Here is a 22,610-nt window from a genome sequence, read left to right on the forward strand (position 1 = left end):
GCCAAGTAACAGTCCATGTGTGGATAGATCATACCTATTTATCTCATCAACTTGACAGACATTTGGGTTGTTTCCACTTTTTGGACAATATGGATAATACTTCTATGACGTTTGTGCACAAGTTTTTATGTGGACATGTTTCACTTCTTTTGAGTATATATCTAGGAGTGAAATTAAGTCATATGATAAATCTATGTTTAACATGTTGAGTAACTGCCAAGCTGTTTTCCAAATTGGTTATACCACTTTACATTCCCACCAGAAATGCATGAGGGTTCTAATTTCTATACATCCTTGCCAATACTTATTATCTTCCCTTTGTATTACTGCCTCAGAGTGTGTGTGAAGTGGTATCTCATTGTGGCTTTAAAAAATAATTCTTAAATGATTGCCAGGCTAAAAGTGTAAGCAATCAAATGGCTATCACCTTACCCACAAAATAATTTTATATAAGTTGTAATTTGACCCAAAAGTTAACCATATTAAGTCTCTGATCAGATGATAATTCCTACATGATCTGAATGGAGGCACTTACTACTCAACAAAAAGGAACCAAGTGGTAATACCTTGTTAGAGTAGAGTTTTCTACAGTCTAATGTCTGGCTAACAAGATCATTATTGTACTTACTGCCTCTTATACTGAATTCATATATACATATATTTATACTCCAAGTTGTTCCAAAAAGAGCTTTGAAGCAACTTTTAAAAAGACATACCATACGGTAGGAATTTTAAAAATAGATTTGTTTCCAATTGTATGGTTTACTAGGCAACCAGGCTAACCCTCCTGCCAAACATAAATTTTAAATGCTAGAAAACATTTTAATATTCCCACTACATTGATGAAAAAAGTATGGAATTATAAGGGCAAAATCTAAGTAAAGACAGAAACTCAGTGAAATGAATGTATAAATGAACATGGTATTTACTTTGAGGATATGTGCAGAAATAGGTGAACTTGAGCTTTGGTTTATATACCCTTTTGGGAGCTTTGTTCAAGAGACAAAGCTTAAGGCTTACCAAACAGTCTAAGAAAAAATTCCCCATGAAGTTGATATCAGTGTGATAATAGTAAATTAAAAACAAACATACTCCTGCAGGGGTTTTATAAATCTGAAACTTAACGACATATGAGAAGAGAAGGCAAAAAAAAAAAAAAAAATCACTCCTAAGCAAAAGCTGTCCTTTTATCATTTTTAACCAAACTTCATGCTTCCCAGTGGTCCAAATATGTCAAGCTATTTCTTTACTTTAAAGCAATCCTGTACTAATAGTGCCCATAGGACAGTAGGCAGAAATGAAAGCAAATCTTGGCTGGAGGAATGCCCATGGATAACATTCCAAGAAGTAGGTGCTCACAGTTAAAAAAAAAAATTACAAGATATAAAAATGAACAAGACTCTTAGGAAATCCAGTAGAATCAGATCTACAAAACTTCTGGAGCAATCAGAAACAGAATATAAAATAAGTATACTTGTTATGTTTACAGAAGTAAAAGGAATTGAAAAGATGAGTAAAAACAAGGTAATTATTAAAATGAGCAAGTCTTCAAAATGACTATTTGATAAAGTACTAAATAGAACGCCTATAATACAATAAGTAAAAAATTCAATAGATTAATTTAATAACAGCTTAAACCCAATTGAAAAGCTAGTAAACCAGAAGGCATATCTAAAGAAATTATTGAGAATGCAAGATAGAATGACAGAGGGATTCATGATAGGAAACAGAATTTAAAAGTCATGGATAAAGTAAAAAATATAAAACTCAACTAATTAGAGTTCCAAAGGAAAGAAATATTGAGAATATGGAAATCATAAAATTTGAAGAATAGTCAAGTATTTTCTGAAACTGAGAAAAGACATCAATCCACAGACTAAAAAAGCTAAATGAATCCCAAACAGAAGAAAAAGAATATCACATAAAGAAACACAATAAAATGTGTAATACCAAAGACAAAGAGACTATATGAAAGCAGAGGGGAAAGAGATAACCTTCAAAGAAATGACAAATTGACAGCTGACTTCTCCATAGTAACAATGAGATCAGAAAAAAAGTGGAATAATGTATTCAATATACTGGAAGTCTCTACTCAGTGAAAATGTCTTTTTTTTTTTTAATGAAAATGTCTTTGAAAAATGTAAAAACAAATACAAATATGCCCAACATCACTTATAACATGAGGAATGAAAACTAAAGATATAATGAAGTATCATTTCTAATCAATCACATCAGTCAAAATTCAAAAGCTTGACAAAACACTCTACTAGACTGTGAGAAATATAGGCATTCTTATGTGCTGCTAGCAGGAAGACAAATGGTACAACCCATATGGAGCAAAATTTGGCAAATCTAACAAAAAATATGCATTTATTCTTTGATCCAGCCATCCCACTTCTAGGGCTTCACTCTAAAGATACACCACTACAAAAATATAGCAATATATATATACCAGTTATGCACTGCAACATTAATTGTGACAAAATAGGAGGAAAAAACCAAAATGCCCAGCAATAACAAAATTGGTTAAAAATCTACTGCACATATAGATGCAACAGAACACTATTCATGTATAAAGAAATGAGAAGGATCTCCATGAATGGCTAGTAAATGGTTTTTAGAAATAAATAGTAAACTAAAAAGGCATGAGGCAATAATAGTGTATGATTAGCTTGGTTTAAGAAAGTGAAATAAGAATGTATATGTGCACATAAATACACAAATGTGTGTGCACACATAATACACTTACTTCTGTAGAAAGAAACGCAAAATACAACAGAAAATTTAAAAAATGTGTATCTGGAGGAGGTGAATTGGAATGGGGTAGAAGGTACAGAAATATAAGTGAGATTTTTCTCAGTTTTTCTTTATATAATATAGTTTTGATTTTTTAGTACATACCCAAAAACTAAAATCAAATCAATAGAGACAAATACTTCCAGGAAGATGAAGTAGACATACTTTTTCCTATTCTTCTGTACTAAGTACAACTAAAACCCCTAGACATTATATATAAAACAGAAGATGAGTTCTAAGAAGGAAGAAAAGAAGGCTGAGCAGCTAGCAATCTCAGGATCTAAGTAACAACATGGCAGCGAGTTCCCAATTTTTTTGTGTGGGTTTATATGCCAGGCTTGGACAAAATGTCAACCAAAAAAGCCAATAGAACCAGACAAAAGATGCCCCAACATATGTCTGCTCTCTCTAGCCAAAGGACAAGGAGCAACCTAGAACGACAGAAAACTTAACATCAGAGAAAAAACTGTGTACTCCACCTAATCCATGACAGCAAAGACAAGAGAAAGAAACTGGATTTCTAATGCTGAAAAGCTCGAATAAGGTTTCTTAACTCAAGTGGTGTCAGAGATCTAGTGGAAAGTTAAGGTAATGAAGTCATCCCTACTGTGGGGTCAGTGGAAACCCCTTGGAGAGCTAGAGCCACTCCCACCTAGCAGTAACAAGCAGTACTCCCCCTCTAGGTCTCAGAAGAGGCTGAAAGTAGCACCTGGACTTCTACCTCTTCCTGGCAGTAATAAGGAAGTGCCCCTTTCCCTTGCTAGAGTGGTATCAAAAAATCTGGCAAAACCTGAGAGTTTAAGATCAAGAATCTTGGGATCCCTGGGTGGCGCAGCAGTTTGGCGCCTGCCTTTGGCCCAGGGCGCAATCCTGAAGACCTGGGATCGAATCCCACGTCGGGCTCCCGGTGCATGGAGCCTGCTTCTCCCTCTGCCTGTGTCTCTGCCTCTCTCTCTCTCTGTGTGACTATCATAAATAAATAAAAATTTATTTTAAAAAAAAGATCAAGAATCTTATAATACAAAAAAACCCAGGTTTCACCTGAAAATCACTTCTACCAAGAAATCAGGGGAACTCAAACTGAATGAAAAGTGACAATCACTAGATGCCAACATTGAGATGACAAAGATGTTAGAATAATCTGACAAGAAATTTAAAGTAGACATTATTTCAAAAAATACTTCAGTGAGCAATTATAAGTATGCTTGAAACAAAGGCAAATACAGAAAGTCTCAAAAAAGAAATGGTCTCAGCAAACAGAAAAATTAGAATCAAATATGAGAACTGAAAAATATAATAACTAAACCAGAAAGCTCACTGGATGGGCTCAACGAAAGAATGGGAAAAGCAAAATTTCAATGGCCTGGATGATAGAACAACAGAAAGTACCCAATTGTATAAAAAGAGTAAACAGACTTAAAAAAATGGACAGAGCTGTTAAAGCCATGGGACTATAGCAACAACAACAACATCAACAACATCTAATATTTGTGTTACTGAAGTCCCCAGAAGAAAGGAAAAAAACAGCAGAGTGGAAAAATTATTTAAAGAAATAATGACTGAAAACCTCCCAGATTTGGCTAGAGACATACCATATAGGTTCAAGCACCTGAGCAAACCACAAACAGGATAAACCCAAAAAAAATCTAGGCCAGGACACATCACATTCAGACTTCTGAAAACTAAAGACAAAAAAATCTTGAAGGCAGCTAGGAAAAAATAGTTCCTTACCTATTAAGATAAAAAATTCAAATATAAGTGATCAGAACAGAAATAAATGACAAGGAAACTACAAACAAACAAAAATAGAAAAGACCAATTAAACCAAGAGCTGGTTCTTTGAAAAGACAAACGAAATCAATAAACCTTTAGCCAGACTCATCAAGAAAAAAAAAAAGAAACCAAATAAATGAAATTGAAAACAAAAGAGAAGTAACAATAGACACTACAGAAATACAAATTACAAGAGACTACTATAAAAAAAATCCTATGCCACCAAATTAGACAACTTAGAATAATTAAATTCCAAGAAACATACAGTCTTCCAAAACTGAATCAAGAAGAAACAGAAAATCTGAACAGACCAACAGACCAAGTAATAAAATTGAATTGGTAATCAAAAAAACTATTAAAAAACGAAAGTGCAGGAGTAGATCTATTCACAGCTGATTCTACCAAACATTTAAAGGAGAGTTAATACCCATTCTCAAAATATTCCAAAAAGTACAAGAGGGAGAATGGCTTCTAAATACATCCTATGAGGCTGGAATTATACAGATACCAAAACAAAACAAAGACACCATACACAAAAGAAAACTACAGACCTGTGTCACTGAATAGCACAGATACAAAAATCCTCAACAAAATATTCACAAACTACATTCAACAGTACATTAAAAGGATCATTCACCAAAATCAAGCAAGATTTAATTCAGAGATGGAAGGATGGCTTAACATTCACAAATCAAGGGGATCCCTGGGTGGCGCAGTGGTTTGGCACCTGCCTTTGGCCCAGGGCACGATCCTGGAGATCCGGGATCGAATCCCACGTTGGGCTCCCGGTGCATGGAGCCTGCTTCTCACTCTGCCTGTGTCTCTGCCTCTCTCTCTCTGTGTGTGTGTGTGACTATCATAAATAAATAAAGAAAAAAAATATTTAAAAAAAAATTCACAAATCAATGTGATATACCACCCAAAGAATAAAAATCGTACGATCATCTCAATACCTTTTTGAATTAGTACTTTTGTTTTCTTTGGGTAAATCCTCAGTGATAGAATTATTGGATCATATGGTATTTCTGTTTTTAATTTTTTGAGGAATCTCCCTCCATACTGTTTTTCCACAGCAGCTGAACCAATTTACATTCCACCAGTAGTACACACAGACTCCTTTTTCTCCACATCTTTGTCAACATGTACTTATTGTCTTTTTTATTCTAGCCATTCTAATGGGTGTGAGGTGATAGCTCAATGTAGTTTTGATTTGCATTTCCCTGATGATTAATGATGTTGAGCATCTTTCCAGGTGTCTGTCTGTTTTTAGTTTTTAAAGGTTTTATTTATTTATTTATTTATTCATGAGAGACACTGGGAGAGGGAGAAACATGCAGAGAGTCTGACACGGGACTCGATCCCAGGTCTCCAGGATCATGCCCTGGGCTGAAGGCAGCGCTAAACCACTGAGCCACCCAGGCTGCCCACCATGTGTCTGTTTGATGTCTGTCATCTTTGGAAAAATGTCTATTCAGGTTCTCTGAATTTGTAAAAATCAAATGATTATCATTATTATTTGGTGTTATGTAAGTTCTTTATATATTTTGGATATTAACCCCTTATTGGATATATCATTTGAAAATATTTTCTCCCATTCAGTAAGTTGCCTTGTCATTTTGTTGATGATTTCCTTAAATATACAGAAGCAGTTGTGTTGTATCTATATCAGATAAAGTAGAAAAGAAGAGCAAAGAAAATTACCAGAGACAGAGAGGAACAGTTGATAATGAAAAAAAGGCTCAATCTGACTGGACAACATAGTAATTCTAAACATATATGCACCAAACAACAGAACTGAAGCAAAAACTGACAGAGTTGAAAGAGAAATAAATAAATTCCCAATTTAGATGGAGTCATCAACACTCTTCTTTTGGCAACTGACTTAACATTTAGACATAAAATAAGCAAGGATGCAGAACTCAACGACACAATCAACCAACAGGATCTAGTAGATGTTTACTGAACTTCACCTAAAAACTGCAGAATACCCATTCTTTTTAATTGTCACATGACAATTAAATGACATCTAGGCCATAAAACAAAATTCAACAAGTTTAAAAGAATTAAAATAATACAAAGTGTATTCTTGGCCACAGGAGATCAAACTATAAATCAATTAAACATAAAAGTAACAGGAAAATCTCCAAACACTTCTAAACTAAACAAGGCTTTTAAATAATCCATGGCCCTTTTTCCTCTGGGCCGCCAACATGCCATCCAGACTGAGGAAGACCCGGAAACTTCGGGGCCACGTGAGCCATGGCCACGGCCACATCGGCAAACACCGGAAGCACCCAGGAGGCCGGGGTAATGCTGGTGGCATGCATCATCACAGGATCAACTTCGACAAATATCACCCAGGTTACTTTGGAAAAGTCGGTATGAGACATTACCACTTAAAGAGGAACCAGAGCTTCTGCCCAACTGTCAACCTTGATAAACTGTGGACCTTAGTCAGTGAGCAGACACAGGTAAATGCTGCCAAAAACAAGACTGGAGCTGCTCCTATTATCGATGTGGTGCGATCGGGCTACTACAAAGTTTTGGGAAAGGGAAAGCTCCCAAAACAGCCTGTCATCATGAAGGCCAAATTCTTCAGTAGAAGAGCTGAGGAGAAGATAAAGGGTGTGGGGGGCGCCTGCATTCTAGTAGCTTGAAGCCACATAGGGGGAGGTTCATTAAATGCTAACAAGTGCTTTTAATAAATAAATAAATAAATAATCCATGGGTTAGAAAGATGTTTCAAAGGAAATCAAAATATACATTGAGCTGAATGAAAATGAAAATAAAACATCTCAAAATTTGTAGTACACAGCTAATGCAGTGCTGGGAGGGATTTTTATAGCAATAAATGCATATATTAGTAAAGAAGAGGGGCACTTGGGTGGCTAATTAGTTGGGCATCTGCCTTCAGCTCAGGGAATGATCCCAGAGTTCTGGGATCGAGTCCCACATTGGGCTCCCTGCAGGGAGGCTGCTTCTCCCTCTGTCTCTCATGAATAAATAAATAAAATCTTAAAAAAAATAAAAGGAAAAGTCTTAAATTAATAATCTTAAATTTCCATCCTCAAGAAGATAAAAAAGCAGCAGCATAAAATAAACCCAAAGCAAGCAGAAGGGCATAATAAAGATGACAGGAGAAATCAATGACACTGAAAACAGAAAAACAATAGAAAAAATTAATGAAACAAAGAACTGTCAATAAAATTGACAGACCAAGCAAGACTGACAAGGAATAAAGAAAAAAGATACAAATTAGCAATGTTAGGAATGAAGTATGGGATATCACTACAGACTATGCAAGCATCAAAAGTATAATTAAGGAATACTATAAACAACTCTACACACATAAATTTGACAACTTAGAATGAAACAAACCAATTCCTTAAAAAGATAACCTACCATGGTTTACCAATTAGTAATAATTTGAAGAACTTCTTAACTATAAAGGAAATTGAATTAGTAATTTAAAACTCCCAAAAAGAAAATCTCCAGGCCCAGATGATTTCACTAGAGAATTCTACCAAATAATTAAAATTAAAATTAACATCAGTTCTAAATAATTTCTTTCAGAAAACAGAAGAGAGAGAGAAACTTCTTAGTTCATTGTATGAACCTTTATTACCCTGATACCAAAACTAAAGACAACACAAAAAAGAAAAATACTGATCAACACCCCTCATAAATACAGACATAAAAATCCTTAATAAGCTGTTAGCAAACATAATTTGGCACCATATAATAAAAAGAACCACACACATTTGATAAAGGATTGCTATCCAAAATATACAAAGACTCTAAAAACTCTACAAGACATGCGATTTAAAAATGGGCCAGCAGCCCATGGGTGGCTCAATCAACTGGGCATCCAACTCTTGGTTTCAGCTCAGTGCATAGTCTCAGTCGTGAGATCAAGCCCCACATTGGCTCTGTGCTTGGTGAGGAGTCTACTTGGGATTCTCTCCCTCACTCTCTCTCTCCCTCTGGCCTTCCCGCTGCTCATGTGCTCTCGCTCTAAACATATAAATAAATAAATAAAATCTTTAAAAAAATAGTTCAAAGATCTCAACAGACAACTCAACTCACCAAAGATATACAGATAGCATATAAGCGATACTCATCATATGTCATCACAGAAACACAAATTAAAGTTCATTACACACTTATTAAAATGGCCAAAATCTGGAACCCTGATAATACTAAATGCTAGCAAAGATGTAGAGCAACAAGAATTCTCATACATTGCTGGTGGGAATGCAAAATGGTAGTTACTTTGGAAGACAGCTTAGCAATTTCTTAGAAAACTAAACAGTAATACCCTATGTGTTAATTAATTGAAATAAAAGAAAAGACAAAGAAAACTAAACCTACTCTTACCATAGAATCCCGCAATAGTGCTCCTTGGTATTTACCCAAAAGAGCTGAAAACAGATGCACACAAAAATCTGTGGATGGATGTTTATAACAGCTTTATTTGTAATTGCCAAAACTTGGAAGCAACCAAGATTCCCTTCAGTAGTTGAATAAATAAAAGGGATACATCCTTATAATGGAATATCATTCGGTGCTTAAAAAAAAAAAAAAAAAAACACGACCCACTGAGTCATGAAAAGTCATGAAAAGACATGAAAAGACCTTAAATGCACATCACTAAGTGAAAGAAGCCAATCTAAAAAGGCTACTGTATGATTTCAATTACATGACATTCTGGAAAAGGCAAAACTATGGACACAATAAAAAGATCAATGGTTGCCTGGCGGCATGAGGGGAGAATAAAGAAGCAGAGCACAAAGGATTTCTAGGGCAACAATAATATGATAGATACATGTCCTAATACATTTGTCTAAATAGGATGTACAATACCGAGACTGAACCATAAGGTAAACTATGGTTCTTGAGGTGATTATGAATGCCAATGTAGTTTCACTCTCAGTAAAATATGTACTATTTTAATGAGTGATATTAATATTAGGGAAGACTATGCATGCATGGTGGCAAAAATATGAGAAATCTCTACCTCCATGTAAATTTTGTTGTAAAACTAAAAGTAGTCTAAGAAACTAAAGTCCTAAAAAAAAAAAAAAGATAAAATGCATTTCACCAAAGAGGATACACAAAAGGCAAATAAGCACATGAATGTTAATAGGTAAATACAGATTAAAATCAAAATGAGTTATCAGTACACACCACCCATCAGGATGGCTGAAATAAAGACAGCAACACCACCAAATGCTGACAAGAATGTGGAGAAGAAATTGGATCACTTACATTGTTGGTGGAAATATAAAATGGTACAATCTCTAGGGAAACAGGTCAGCAGCATCTTAAAAAATTAAACATGCAACTACCATAGGACTGGGCAACTGCAACATTGGACATTTATCTCAGAGAAATGAAGACTTTTGTTCAAACAGGAAATTGGACACAAAAGTTTATGGCAGGTTTTTTTTTTTAAGATTTTATTTATTTATTCATGAGAGATACACAGAGAGAGGGGCAGAGACAAGGCAAAGGGAGAAGCAGGCTCCATGCAGGGAGCCCCATGTCGGACTCAATCTCGGGACTGCAGGATTATGCCCTGGGCCGAAGGCAGGTGCTAAACCGCTGAGCCACCCAGGGATCCCCTTATGGCAGGTTTTTTTGTAATAACTAAAAACTGGCCACACAATGTGTCCTTTCATGTGTGAATATTTAAACTATGAATGCCACGGAATACAACTAAACAACACAAAGAAAGAAACTATTGATACACTCAACAGCAAGGATGAATCTCCAGAGACAAAAGTGAAGAAAAGCCAATTCCAAAAGGTTACATACTGTATGAGTTATAAAACCTCCTGGACATGATAAAATTATAGAAATGGAGAACAAATTAGGGATTGCCAGAGATTGAGAGGGGGTGGGGTAGGAGGGAAAGTAAGTGTGGCTATAAAAGGGAAACAAGAGGTGCCTTGAAATGATGGAAACGTTACTTATTTTGGCTGTATCAGTATCAATTCCCTGATTGTAATACTGTACTACAGTTTTGTAAGCTGCTACCACTGGAAAACTGGATAAAGTATACATGATATTTCTGTATTATTTCCTCACAAAATCATATAAATCTACACATTTCAAAATAAAAAGGTTAATTTTAAAAAGTTAAAAAAGTGAACACAATATTGATTAGAATCAGAAATAAATGAACTTGATAGCCACACAGAAAAAAAAAATTCAAGAAACTTTTGAACATGGTGCTCTGACTATACATCCTTCCTAGAATATAGCCTAAAGACCAAAACATGCAAAGAATCTTGAACTTCATTCATCAGCTTGCTGTTGGTAGTGGTGTTAATGCAATAATCCCTAAAACTATCTTGTGTGTAGCTAAGAATAAAGGAAATTAGTAAATATGATGATGTACTAGAAACTAGGGTTTTTACCCATGGAGAAGTGAGGTACAAATACAGAATGGGGGAAGTGAAGGATGCACATATACATTTCCCAGATCTGTCTGCTGAAAGGGCCTAAATCCAGTAACATCCTAGTAGAAATAAGCACACCAAAAGCCCAGATAATATTTTCCATGCCATTCATCTCTAAAAGGAACCTGGGATCCTCAAACAAAACAATGGATTTCTGGTCTGAGGCAGAAAAATTACTAGGTAAGCCTGGAACAATTTGTTCCAGAAAATAAGAAGTACTCAAAAAATGATAGGGACATGTTCAAAAGGACACAGAAGCCAGCTTTGAAGGGGATCTCTCTGGCCAAGTTTAAGACAGTTTGAGCATCAAAAAAAGTTATGGTACTTAATTATAACATAATGAATAAAAAAGAACCAAGTTATTTATAGTAATACTTAAAGGGATGCAGGTAGAAAAAAACCTTTTATAAAACAATGCCATAAAAATGATAGAAAGAATGGCAGAATTAGAAAATCACTATTTTGCAACCACCAATGTAATAGGTGATCCACTTAAGACTCTTCAGTCAATACTAAAATTGCTAAGTCAAAGTCTGTTAGAGAAGAGGATATCATTCAGTGCCAAAGTAGTCATCCCACAGATAACTGTATTAAAAACCATATCTGTTTTAGAATGAAATTTTTTAAAAAGCAACAAAGGGGAAATGGTGTCTTTATAATGGACTTCTCAGTTACTGCCTTAGCATTATTGGAACAACTTGACATTCTATGTCTCCTTATGTAATACTATTAGGATAATATCACCTATGCAATAACTCAACAAAAATGTTAAACTAAATCTAATCATGATTAAGCAATTAAACAAATATATGGAACATTATACAGTTAACTTGGGCTTTTCAAAAATTTCAATGTCATCCCCCAAAAGTGTGATTATTCTAAAATACAGGAGACTAAATTGATATAATGAAATGAGATATATGAATCTCAACTGGACCTGAATTTTTTAAAAAGTCAACTATATAAGTCATTTTTTGACAATTAAGGAAACTGTATATCAAATGGCACTGTTGAGTTAGTGTTAATTATCTTCAATGTGATTAGTATTGTAATTATATAGGAAAATGTCCTCAGTCTTGAGAGGCAATGCTGAAATAGTAGGTGAAATATCATGATACTTGCAACTTACTTTTAAATAGTTTAGGAAAAAGTATGTATGCATACATGTATGTGTGTAGACAGAAAAACATAAAGCAAATAAATCTAACATATAGACTTTTCTATAAAATATCAAATTATTACACCCTTAATGTTTTTATTTCACTAAAATCTAAGTCTGTTATAATGAGATGCAGAGGAAGAAATATACACCTGTATTACACCAAAATATCTAGCTTTAAAATGGATAAACACCAGGCAAGTTAAAGGATTTGTCCTGAAGGGATTGTTTTAGGGTATTGTGCAGAAACAGCTGGAAAGACATATTATACATTGTTGGCACTCCAGATATTGCACATTTTTGGCACTGTGCTTACAAAATACTGTTAAATATCAGAAAACTGAAGAACAAACAATAACATCATGAGAAACACAAAACAAAAATTCTGTGAATCTGAGTAAAACAATTTGCAAAGACTACAATTAAGTCTGCTTTCTCCAGCATTCTAGCAGCCAGGACTACTTCATCAAGTAGCACTTCTGCCGTTTTCCATATAAAATCAGCATTCCAAATGATGGCTAAGTATCACCACAGGATCCTGATAAGGCTTCTAAATCATTAAAGTTAAATATATTCCATTTCACTTTAATACAATGTAACTCTTATAATATTCTGATTCTTTGAAACCTGTTGACCCATATTTGCTATAAATGAAAGCTCTCTATTAACTGGTGTATCTGATTAACCAGAACTACCCATTGCTTAACAATGGTGGAAAACAGGATACAGAAGGGGCTTGGGAGTTGCAGCAGACTGTATGATTTCATGACAAAAAGTAATCATCACATAGTAACTATTATAAAAGAGGCCTTCCAACAATGAGGGTAACAAACTCATTGATTTCTACAAATTTTTTTTATTATTTTTTTTTAAATTTTTATTTATTTACGATAGTCACACGCACAGAGACAGAGAGAGAGAGGCAGAGACACAGGCAGAGGGAGAAGCAGGCTCCATGCACCGGGAGCCCAATGTGGGATTCAATCCCAGGTCTCCAGGATTGCGCCCCGGGTCAAAGGCAGGCGCCAAACCGCTGCGCCACCCAGGGATCCCTACAAATTTTTTTTTAAAGATTTTATTTATTCATTCATGATGGTGGGGGGGGGGGTGTGCAGAGACACAGGCAGAGAGAGAAGCAGGCTCCATGCCAGGAGCCCCATGCAGGCCTCGATCCCGAGACTCCAGGATCACGCACACCTTGGGCCGAAGGCAGGCGCTAAACTAAACCACTGAGCCACCCAGGGATCCCCAACTCATTGATTTCTAAATGTAATATTCAAAATGCATATTTTTACTGCCTTTGTTGTTTTTGAGTGTTTCACTGAACAAAGGAATACAGCCACAAAGTGAATTTCAGATTAAATGAGGGCATTTGTGGAAGGGGTAAGTCACCAGAGCTGAGGACTGATGATCATTACACGGTGAGATTAGTACTATTATTATCCCCACATTAAAAGTGAGGAAACTGAAAGAGGTTGTCTTCCCCCAAACCACAGAACTAGTTAAGTGGGCAGAGCCGGGATTCAAACAGTCCAACGCCAGAGCCTACTCTCAGGATAATTCTACTTTCTGGTATTTCCATTTTTTGTTTGTTTGGTTCTTTTTGAGAAGGGCCTTATGTCACCCTTTACTGAATACCTGAAGTACTTTGCTTTGTCATTTAATCTTCACAAAGACCCTGTGAAACAGGATTTTTATTCCTCTTTTTCAGAGGAAATACTAAGGCCGAGAGAGGCTGAGTAACCCGTCCAAAGTTACTGCCAATAAATGGAGGAAACATGATTTAAACCAAGGTGTGTCTGATTCCACAGCCCTTGTCCTTTCTAGGATTACATTCTGCCTTCCTCGTTCTATGTATAAACAATTCCTTATTTTTCAAGAAAGCAGATTTTCTACTAGACAACTTCTGATTGTTAAACACGTGTTCCCATTATTGTTTGGCACTAACAACACTTAATTTTAAAAATGTTCTTTCATAAATAAATAAATAAATAAAATGTTCTTTTAATTAATGAAATTCTACAGTATAAGAAAACAAACCTAAATAAAATGAAGGTTTTGGAATTTGGGAAATTATCCTAGAAACATCCTCAGAAGCTATTTGGTTTAAGTCCCTAGGTTCAATAGGCATGGAAGCCAGCAATAATTAATGGTATGCATGCAAATCTAACAAAAAAAAGGGGGGGTGTGACTTGCCCCAGTTAGTCAGCTGAGAATAGGAGATGACTGAAGTTTCATATTATACCAATACATTGTTAGCTTTTAAAAGCAGTTTTATACTGTTTGCAACAACTTTGAAAATGTTCATATTGCATACAATTGCCCTTCTTTTAAAATCAGAAACCATCCTAATTCTACTCCATTTACTTAATCTTGCTTGTTCCAGAAAGAATTTAAAACAGCTGAAAATCATCCTCATTGCACCTTGAATGGAACCAAGTGACCCAGAGCCCTGGTTACCAGTTGAGATTTTGATGTGCATTTACCATATGTATCCAAATTGACTATATGTGATCACCAGCAAATTTCCTATTCCAAAAAAATGAGTATAACAACCTCATATACCTACCTTACAGGGTTGTTGTAAGGTTTAAATGAGCTGACACATGCAGAAAGAGGATGCCTGCATATATAAAGATTATATGCAAAAAGATATGCCTACATATAAGCACAGTCATTGTTATTGTTAAATTGATGTGTGTTCTTGATTGAAGCCCGATGATGAAAAAAATCTATCAGTTTTCTCTATCTCTGAAAAGCTTTAAGGAATCTCACTTAGATCTTAACGTTGCACTTGTCCTCTTGACATCTGTAGTCCCTTCCTTCAACCACTAGACATGGTAAGAACTCTCATTCTTAGGAAAAAAGCTTTCGTTGACTCTTTCATCCAATCAAATGACCACTATTTTTTTTTTTGCTAGTTCCACCATCAAACTTCTTAAACATATTTTCTGTAACAACTGTTATTGATATGACTGAGATGCCCTTTAGGAAATCCAACTTGAGTTTCCCCTAAGTTGTACAGAAGCAGGAAAACAGAACAAATAGAATAACACAAAAACTACAATACTAATATACTAACTAATGGAGAGAAATGTATTTGCCCAAAGGTCCTGAGAATTAAATTCTCTAAACAGCTCCTTCTCTCCCTATAGGAAATCTATAAATAGGAAACCGAATTATAGCCAAATATTTGTATGATAGTTCAACCAGATATTTAAGCTCTAGGCAGTGTTATCACCTTCTTTGAACAGTCCTGAAAAAAACACTTCCAAATTCTGCCTCTCCAATTCCTTCTTCTGTATTTCCATGCTGCCCATCCACCTTCTGCTGTGACAGTCTTTCTTTAGATATGTTAATATCATCTATTAGACTATGTCAAGTCCCACTCTTCCTGCTTTCAATCTGAAAAAGACATCCTTTAAGACGTCTTCTGCAGAAAACTGAACTCATCTATTATGTGATTTTATTAAGCCAACTCTGAGTTCTGCTAATGGCACCAACATCATACCACATACACTCCCCACCCACCCCTGTCACCTTCTTATCACTTCTTCCCTAGCTCTTAAGATTTCATTCCCCATCACATCCCATGACCTCCTTTTAAGTTCTCATTCTTCTGTATTTCACTTCTGCAACTGTTACAATTTTCCACCCATTTCTTAACAACTTTCCCCCATCACTGGCTTTAATGGAGAAAAAAAAAACTGTTGATGCGCATATTAATTTTAAATAGCTCTGTAGTTGGGACGCCTGGGTGGCTCAGAGGTAGAGGTCTGCCTTTGGCTCAGGGTGTGATCCCAGAGTCCCAGGATCCAGTCCCACATCGGGCTTCCTGTATGGAGCCTGTTTCTCCCTCTGCCTATGTCTCTGTGTCTCTTCATGAATAAATAAATAAAATCTTTTAATAAATAAATAAATAGCTCTGTAGAACCTATGGTAGTTACGAGCTAGGTCCTAAGAATCAGACAGACCTGGATCCAAATCCAGTCTCTACTTTTACTAGCTATGTGCCCAAAGTAAGTTACTTAACTTCCCCCTAAGCCTTTCTCCTCAACTGTAGAATGGACATAATGACATAATTGTCTATTTAGTGCTTAGCATAATAAGCTTACTCGGGCACAAAATAATCACTCAAAAAATATTAACTATAATTTCTGTGTCCTAATTCTCAGCTCCTGTCCCTCATTTTTTTAAAAAGATTTTATTTATTTGACAGACAATGCATGGAGAGCTGCAGAGAGAGACGGGGAGAAGCAGGCTCCCTGCTGAGCAGGGAACCTGATTCCAGGACCCTGAGATTATGACCTAAGCAGAAAGCAGATGCTTAACTGACTGAGCCACCCAGGTATCCCAGCTCCTGTTATTCTATTCTTCTTTCTACTTTGAAGAATTCAGTACCTCAAATAGCTTTGACTAAATATTGCAATTAAATATATTCCCAAAGTTACTGTTGCAGGACTAAATGTTTCATTCCCTTCAATAATAAAGAAGGTCGTTATTTGTATATTTTGCCAATATCTAAGAAATTACCTGCTAAAAACTGATTTAATCTCCATATTCCTTCCTTTTTCTTTCTTCTTTTAAAGATTTTTAAGTAATCTCTACACCCAACATGAGCCTCAAACTCACAACCCTGAGATTAAGAGTCACACACTCCACTGACTGAGCCAGCCAGGAGCCCCCAATCTTAAAACTCTTTCTTAAGACACTCATTTCCCTTGGCTTCTGCAATAAAATCTGCAAAAAAAAACCTCTCCACATTTTTCTTCTCTCACATTTCTTCTTAGACTCTACTACGAGTTGATCCACCTGTACCCAGATTCTAAATATATATTAGTGTTCCAAAGAGAAAGCCTAAGGATTTTCATTTCTCATACTATAGTCTCTTGCTTCATCATGGCCCCTACTACAATCTAAAAATAAGTAAATGACTTCCATATTGTCTCTAGTGCAGACCTCTCCTCTAAGTTCTAGGTCCCTACAACCAATTGCCTACTGACATTACCATATGATGACAAGAAAGCTTAAACTCAATAGATCCAAAACTGAATTCATGGTCTCCATGGATTCATTATTCAAAACTGGATTCACAATCTATGTTCAGCCAAACCCTAGTTCTTCTCAGTATTTTGTTGTTGTTAGTGAATGAATGGCACTATCATCCATCCAAGTTGCATGAGGCAGAAATCTAGAAATTATCCTTTATAAACTTTCCTCTTCCTCGCTCTCCAAATGCACTCTTCCAATTTTCACTTATGGATATTACTGTATAAATTTCTATTTTTTCTATGCTAATACCAAAATAACCTCCCTTGCTAGTTTCATTCCTCTACTGCCCATATTATTGCTATAATGTTAAGGTTTCTTTTTTTCTTTTTTTTTTTTAATTTTTTTTTATTTATTTATGATAGTCACAGAGAGAGAGAGAGAGAGGCAGAGACACAGGCAGAGGGAGAAGCAGGCTCCATGCACCGGGAGCCCGACGTGGGATTCGATCCCGGGTCTCCAGGATCGCGCCCCGGGCCAAAGGCAGGCGCCAAACCACTGCGCCACCCAGGGATCCCAATGTTAAGGTTTCTGTCACTTTTCCTGTTCATCCCTCTCTTACATCTCAACAATTTAATGTATTATACCTTCTAAATACTCTATTCTAGCCACAAAATCTACTTTATAATATCTGCATATGATTTATTCTTCGCCATGCCTCTTCCCTAGCCAAGCGATGCCTTTTTTTTTTTTTTTCCTCTCTCAAAACTCCTCTTGGGATGCTCCGCTCATTAATTCCATCCAATATCACTCCTTACTGGGGAAAAAAAAAGGGTTACACATTCAGAGCCATAGTTTATTTAACCCAATCATCTCTCTTTCACAGTGACACCTACAGAACATTTCACAGTTTTCCTCCCAGACATGGTACTCAAAATCTGCCATTATGCAAATACACCATTTCCTTCAACAATAAATGGAGTACCAGAGCTATGTATACATGTTTTATATCTTTTATGAACATATATATATAATCATCCTTTTCTATTTCATAAAGTTATGAATTTCACAACTCTAACACAAACCACATATAAACTTTCTTCATTTGTTCTGAAATCTCTCAAGTATCAAAGTGGTCCTCTCATTTCAGCAATTTCTGATTTGGTAGACAAATTGATAGTTTTCTCACCCATATCACTTGTGATTTTAAAGAATATAAAAATAAATATAGCATGAATCTCGTGTCCTTATACTCTGCTTAAAGGGCATGATCCAGCTGTATTCATATTTGTATCCCCAGTTTCCATAATAATTCTCACAAAGAAAGGGTGCTAAATACCCGTTTAATAGAATTAAAAGAATTTTGCTTAGGACTGATGCTGTAATGTTCATGAGTGCCAAAAGAAAGCAGAATTTCTCAAATGTGTGAGCTCTACTTTTTTTTTTTCAAGAAAAATTATATTTGGGCTAAAAAAGGGAAGTAGAAAAAATTGATTCCCAACTTAGGCGATAAGACGGTTACAGACCACCTAGCTGCTCTAAATGAAATGAAGCTCTTCATGAATGTGATCACTGAATTGCTGCCAGTGGAGGAAGCATGGAGACCTGGAGGGTTGCCAAAGACTGGAAACAAGCAAATAAATGTAGATCTGATTTTTTTTTTTAAAGAAAAAAAAAAGAGAAAAAGGAACAGAAGTGACAATAGTCCAGTATACTCGACATCAATCCTTTCCTAAATTCAGATTATTTATTTAAAAAATAGGCTCACTTAGAAAGGAAAATGGTAAGCATTTGTGGAACCAACTTAAATAACAAGACTAATCTAATTTCCTTTCTTTTTTTAAAGAATGTCTTTATAGAAAGATCATATATCAAAAAGCAGCAATAAGAATTATCAGATTTCGGGATTCCTGGGTGGCGCAGCGGTTTGGTGCCTGCCTTTGGCCCAGGGCGCAATCCTGGAGACCTGGGATCGAATCCCACGTCGGGCTCCCTGCATGGAGCCTGCTTCTCCCTCTGCCTGTGTCTCTGCCTCTCTCTCTCTCTCTCTCTCTCTCTCTCTCTCTCTCTCTCTGTGTGTGTGTGTGTGACTATCATGAATAAATAAATAAAATCTTTAAAAAAAAAAAAGAATTTTGAGATTTCAACAAAGTAGGATTTCAAAAAGGTATATGACCAGGCTCTCATTACACCATATGGATAAGATAAATATAAGATGGATAGCAGTACAATTAAGTGCTAGCTAATTATCTGAATGACCATAATAATGAGTGTTTCTTAATGAACTACCATCAACTTGAAGGTCAGTTCTACTCGCATGGTTCAGGACTATTATCTGTGGCCTTCTCCTATTCAACAATTTTATCAATAATTTGAATGAAGATGCAAAAGGTTACTATACTACTGCTGGCATCCAACATATGGCCGACATGAAACTAGGGGGCTCAAATACGTATTAAGAAAGAGCTGGGATCTGAGAAAACAACAATAAGCAGATAAATGGGCTTATTCTAATTAAGGTGAAATTTAATAGGGAAAAATATCTAAGGTATCAAACAGTGTCCAAAAAAAATACATACAGAACTGTGAGATGGGCAAGTCCCATGACTTAACTGCCACATATGTAAAACAAACAAAAAAGGGGCTTAATGGTTTTAATGGACAACAATCTTAGTTCAGTCTGACAGCAGCAAGCTCAATATGATATCAGAAAAGCTAATGTGATGCTAGATGCAGCAGCAGCAGTATCTCAAACAGGGAGGCAGCAGTCCTGCTGGATTCTGGACTGATCGGACCACAGCTGGGATGCTGTGTATCCTTCTAAGGGTCACAGTCTGCAAAGGATCATAATCGTATTGGCACATGTTCAGAATAGAACAACCAGGATGCTCAAGACTCTAGATACCATGCCACAAAAGGGGAGGCAGGAGATAACAGAAATTTATAAATAGAAGAAAACAATGCCTTGGGAGGAAAATGATGGCTACTTTCATTCAGTCACTCAATGAACATGAATTTCAAATCCATTTCAGGCCAGACACTGTGAGCACGTCTGGGAATACAGAGAGAAGACAGTCTATGTCCGTGGAAAATTCATATGCGTATCTGAAGAGCTGAAAAAGCCATGATCTTAAAAAGGATTAGACGGTTTTGTAAGATTTCGCAAGGTAGAAATAAGACCAGTGGAAAGAAGTTAGAAAGAAACTGATTTTAGCTCCATAGGAGAGTGTTTTAAGAATCAAAGATGTCTTTAGAAGCTGCCTGAGAAGACTGCAAGGTTCCCATCTGGAATGTTGTACTTAGTGGAGAGACTGCTGAAATAAGACAGGCACTGAACTGACCATCTTTATTGTTCCTTATATTCTATACTATGATTCTATACTTCCCCAAGAAATGGCCTCTCATCAGATTCATCATACTTGTGCACTTCAGCATCGCAGGTTTCCTACAGTTGCTACTTCCAACTTTGTACCCCGTCCCTCGCTGAAATAATGCTTTATGATGGGGAATGGATCTGAGAGCAATAGGAATGATGAACTACAGAAAGAAACTGACCCATCAGCACACAGAACACACACACACACACAAATCAATAATGTTCAATGTAAATAGAAAATGTAGGAATTCACTATCCTTTAAGTCATAAATTCAATTTAAAATATCTCACTAGGTTCAATTAACATAAACAAGGACTTGTCATGTACTGCATCTCCTGTTGGGAGCCATTTTTTTCTAACCAAGAAGGAAAAAACAATTTTAACTTAAGATCACTTTGAGAATCTGTGCCTTGAATAAACACTCCAAAAACCTTCATTATAAGTGTATGTGGAAACTAAGTTTATAACACATTTCTTTAAAAAATGATTTATTGGATATAGCAGACCTGATATCATGAACTAATCAAATTGTGGAATTCTGATCAAATGGCTACTCAAGTTTAATCCATTTGAAAAAAACACAGGATAAACATAGAGAAAAGGCCTCGACCATTTAGTTCTGGCTTTTAAAAATTGGCTTAATATTATCAAAGCTTCTTTTCATTCATTGTATTCTGTAACTTTAAAGCAGTCTCCTATATTGGCTCTATATGCTACAACTGTGCATTGAAGGAGTTCACCCTTCCAAACTGTTAACTTCTTGGAAGCTGTCCCTTACACTTTAGCGCTGTCTCAATTTGGATGCAATAAATGGGCCACAATTCGATTTCCAAGGGCTCTTTCTTTTAAAGAGCAGCCTGGGAAAGACAAAAGTGAGAAAGAGAGGGGAGCATCTTTAACCACCAACCCTGGGTGGAGAGAGAAAAGAAGAAAAAAAAAAAAAAAAAGGCTTCCCCTCTGGTTGTCAACTCTGACAGTGCTCTACCATTTCTCAACACATCGCCTGGCCATTTCAGATTAAAAAAAAAAAAAGAAAGAAAGAAAAAAGAAAGAAAGGAAAGTAAGAAAAGACAAAAAGAAAAAAGACAAAGATTCTAGTTTTCCTGGGACGGGGAGATCCCCTTTTGTAGAAGTGGCTAACGCTAGGCTCCCCCTGGGATTTCACCTCGTTGCCAAGGCAGCGCCAACCGAGGTGTCCGGCGGCGCCGGGGCAGCGCCCGCCCGGAGCCCCCGCGGCCCCGGGGTCCCAGCCGCGACCCGGGCCCGCCTCGCGAGCGCCCCGGGACGCCGGCGGAAGGCGGGGAGACGCGGCTCGACTTACAGTGACACCATCCTAGGTGACAGCACCAGTGCAGCTTGAAGCACTTGCCATGGCTGTGCGTGGCACAGATGGAAAGACCGTCGCACGGCTGGAAGTCGGGTCTGCGGGCAGCGCAACTCCGCGCCAGGGCCTGAGCCTCGTCCACTTTCTCGCTCTTCCAACCCCGCTCGGGCGCCGACGCCGACGCCGCACTCATTTCCGCTCCCTCCGCGGAGCCGAGGCCGGGAGCCCGGGAGAAGCGGCGTCTGGGCGGGCAGGAAGCCGAGCCGGCTGCGGACGTGGGAGGGCGCGGGCCGGGAGTCACGCCAGCGCGCGCGGCGGCGGTGCTGGTGGCGGCGGCGGGAGCGCGGAGGTCCCGGGCTCGCTGAGGAGCCGCCCCGGGCGCTGCGACCGGGGGCTGGGCCTGCCGCCGCCGCCGCCGCCGCCGCCGCCGCCGCCGCCGCCGCCGCCCCCGCCCCCTTTCCTCCCCCCTCCCTCCGCCGCGGCGCGCGCCGCGTCCCCACGCGCACGCGCACGCGCACACGCACACGCACGCGCCGACCAGCCCCGGGAGGCGCCGAGCGCCGGTCCGCGAGCCCGGCCTCCTCACAGGCTGCCGGCGTGCCCTCCTGTCACAGCGAGCCCCTGCCGCTCATTCACTCATTCCTCCGAGACCGACCCCGACGACGGACGGCCATGAGGAACGAACGCGCGGCTCGGCGGCGTGGTGTTCACACGCACAGCGGCTTACA

General features: G+C 37.6%; 2 protein-coding genes across 2 annotated transcripts in view; one reads left to right on the forward strand and one right to left on the reverse strand.

Moving 5' to 3' along the window:
- The window catches only part of CUNH3orf70 (chromosome unknown C3orf70 homolog), a 77,742-nt gene extending 55,468 nt beyond the window's left edge, over positions 1-22,274 (reverse strand). The window contains exon 1 of the mRNA XM_055308475.1: positions 21,880-22,274. Coding sequence (XP_055164450.1) covers positions 21,880-22,075 — 196 coding nt within the window. The 5' untranslated portion in view covers positions 22,076-22,274. The remainder of the gene's footprint in view (positions 1-21,879) is intronic.
- Positions 6,762-7,266, forward strand: LOC129498888 (60S ribosomal protein L27a-like). Its single transcript, XM_055308476.1, has one exon. The coding sequence runs from the start codon at positions 6,780-6,782 to the stop codon at positions 7,224-7,226; it is 447 nt and encodes a 148-aa protein (XP_055164451.1). The 5' UTR covers positions 6,762-6,779; the 3' UTR covers positions 7,227-7,266.
- Positions 22,275-22,610: the final 336 nt, after the last annotated feature.

The sequence above is a fragment of the Nyctereutes procyonoides genome, unplaced genomic scaffold (genome assembly GCF_905146905.1).
Source record: "Nyctereutes procyonoides isolate TBG_1078 unplaced genomic scaffold, NYPRO_anot_genome, whole genome shotgun sequence".
Taxonomy (NCBI): Eukaryota; Metazoa; Chordata; class Mammalia; order Carnivora; family Canidae; genus Nyctereutes; species Nyctereutes procyonoides.

Excerpts from the sequence above, each read along its gene's own strand:
- LOC129498888 (XM_055308476.1), top strand. The coding sequence starts at position 6,780 with ATGCCATCCAGACTGAGGAAGACCCGGAAACTTCGGGGCCACGTGAGC.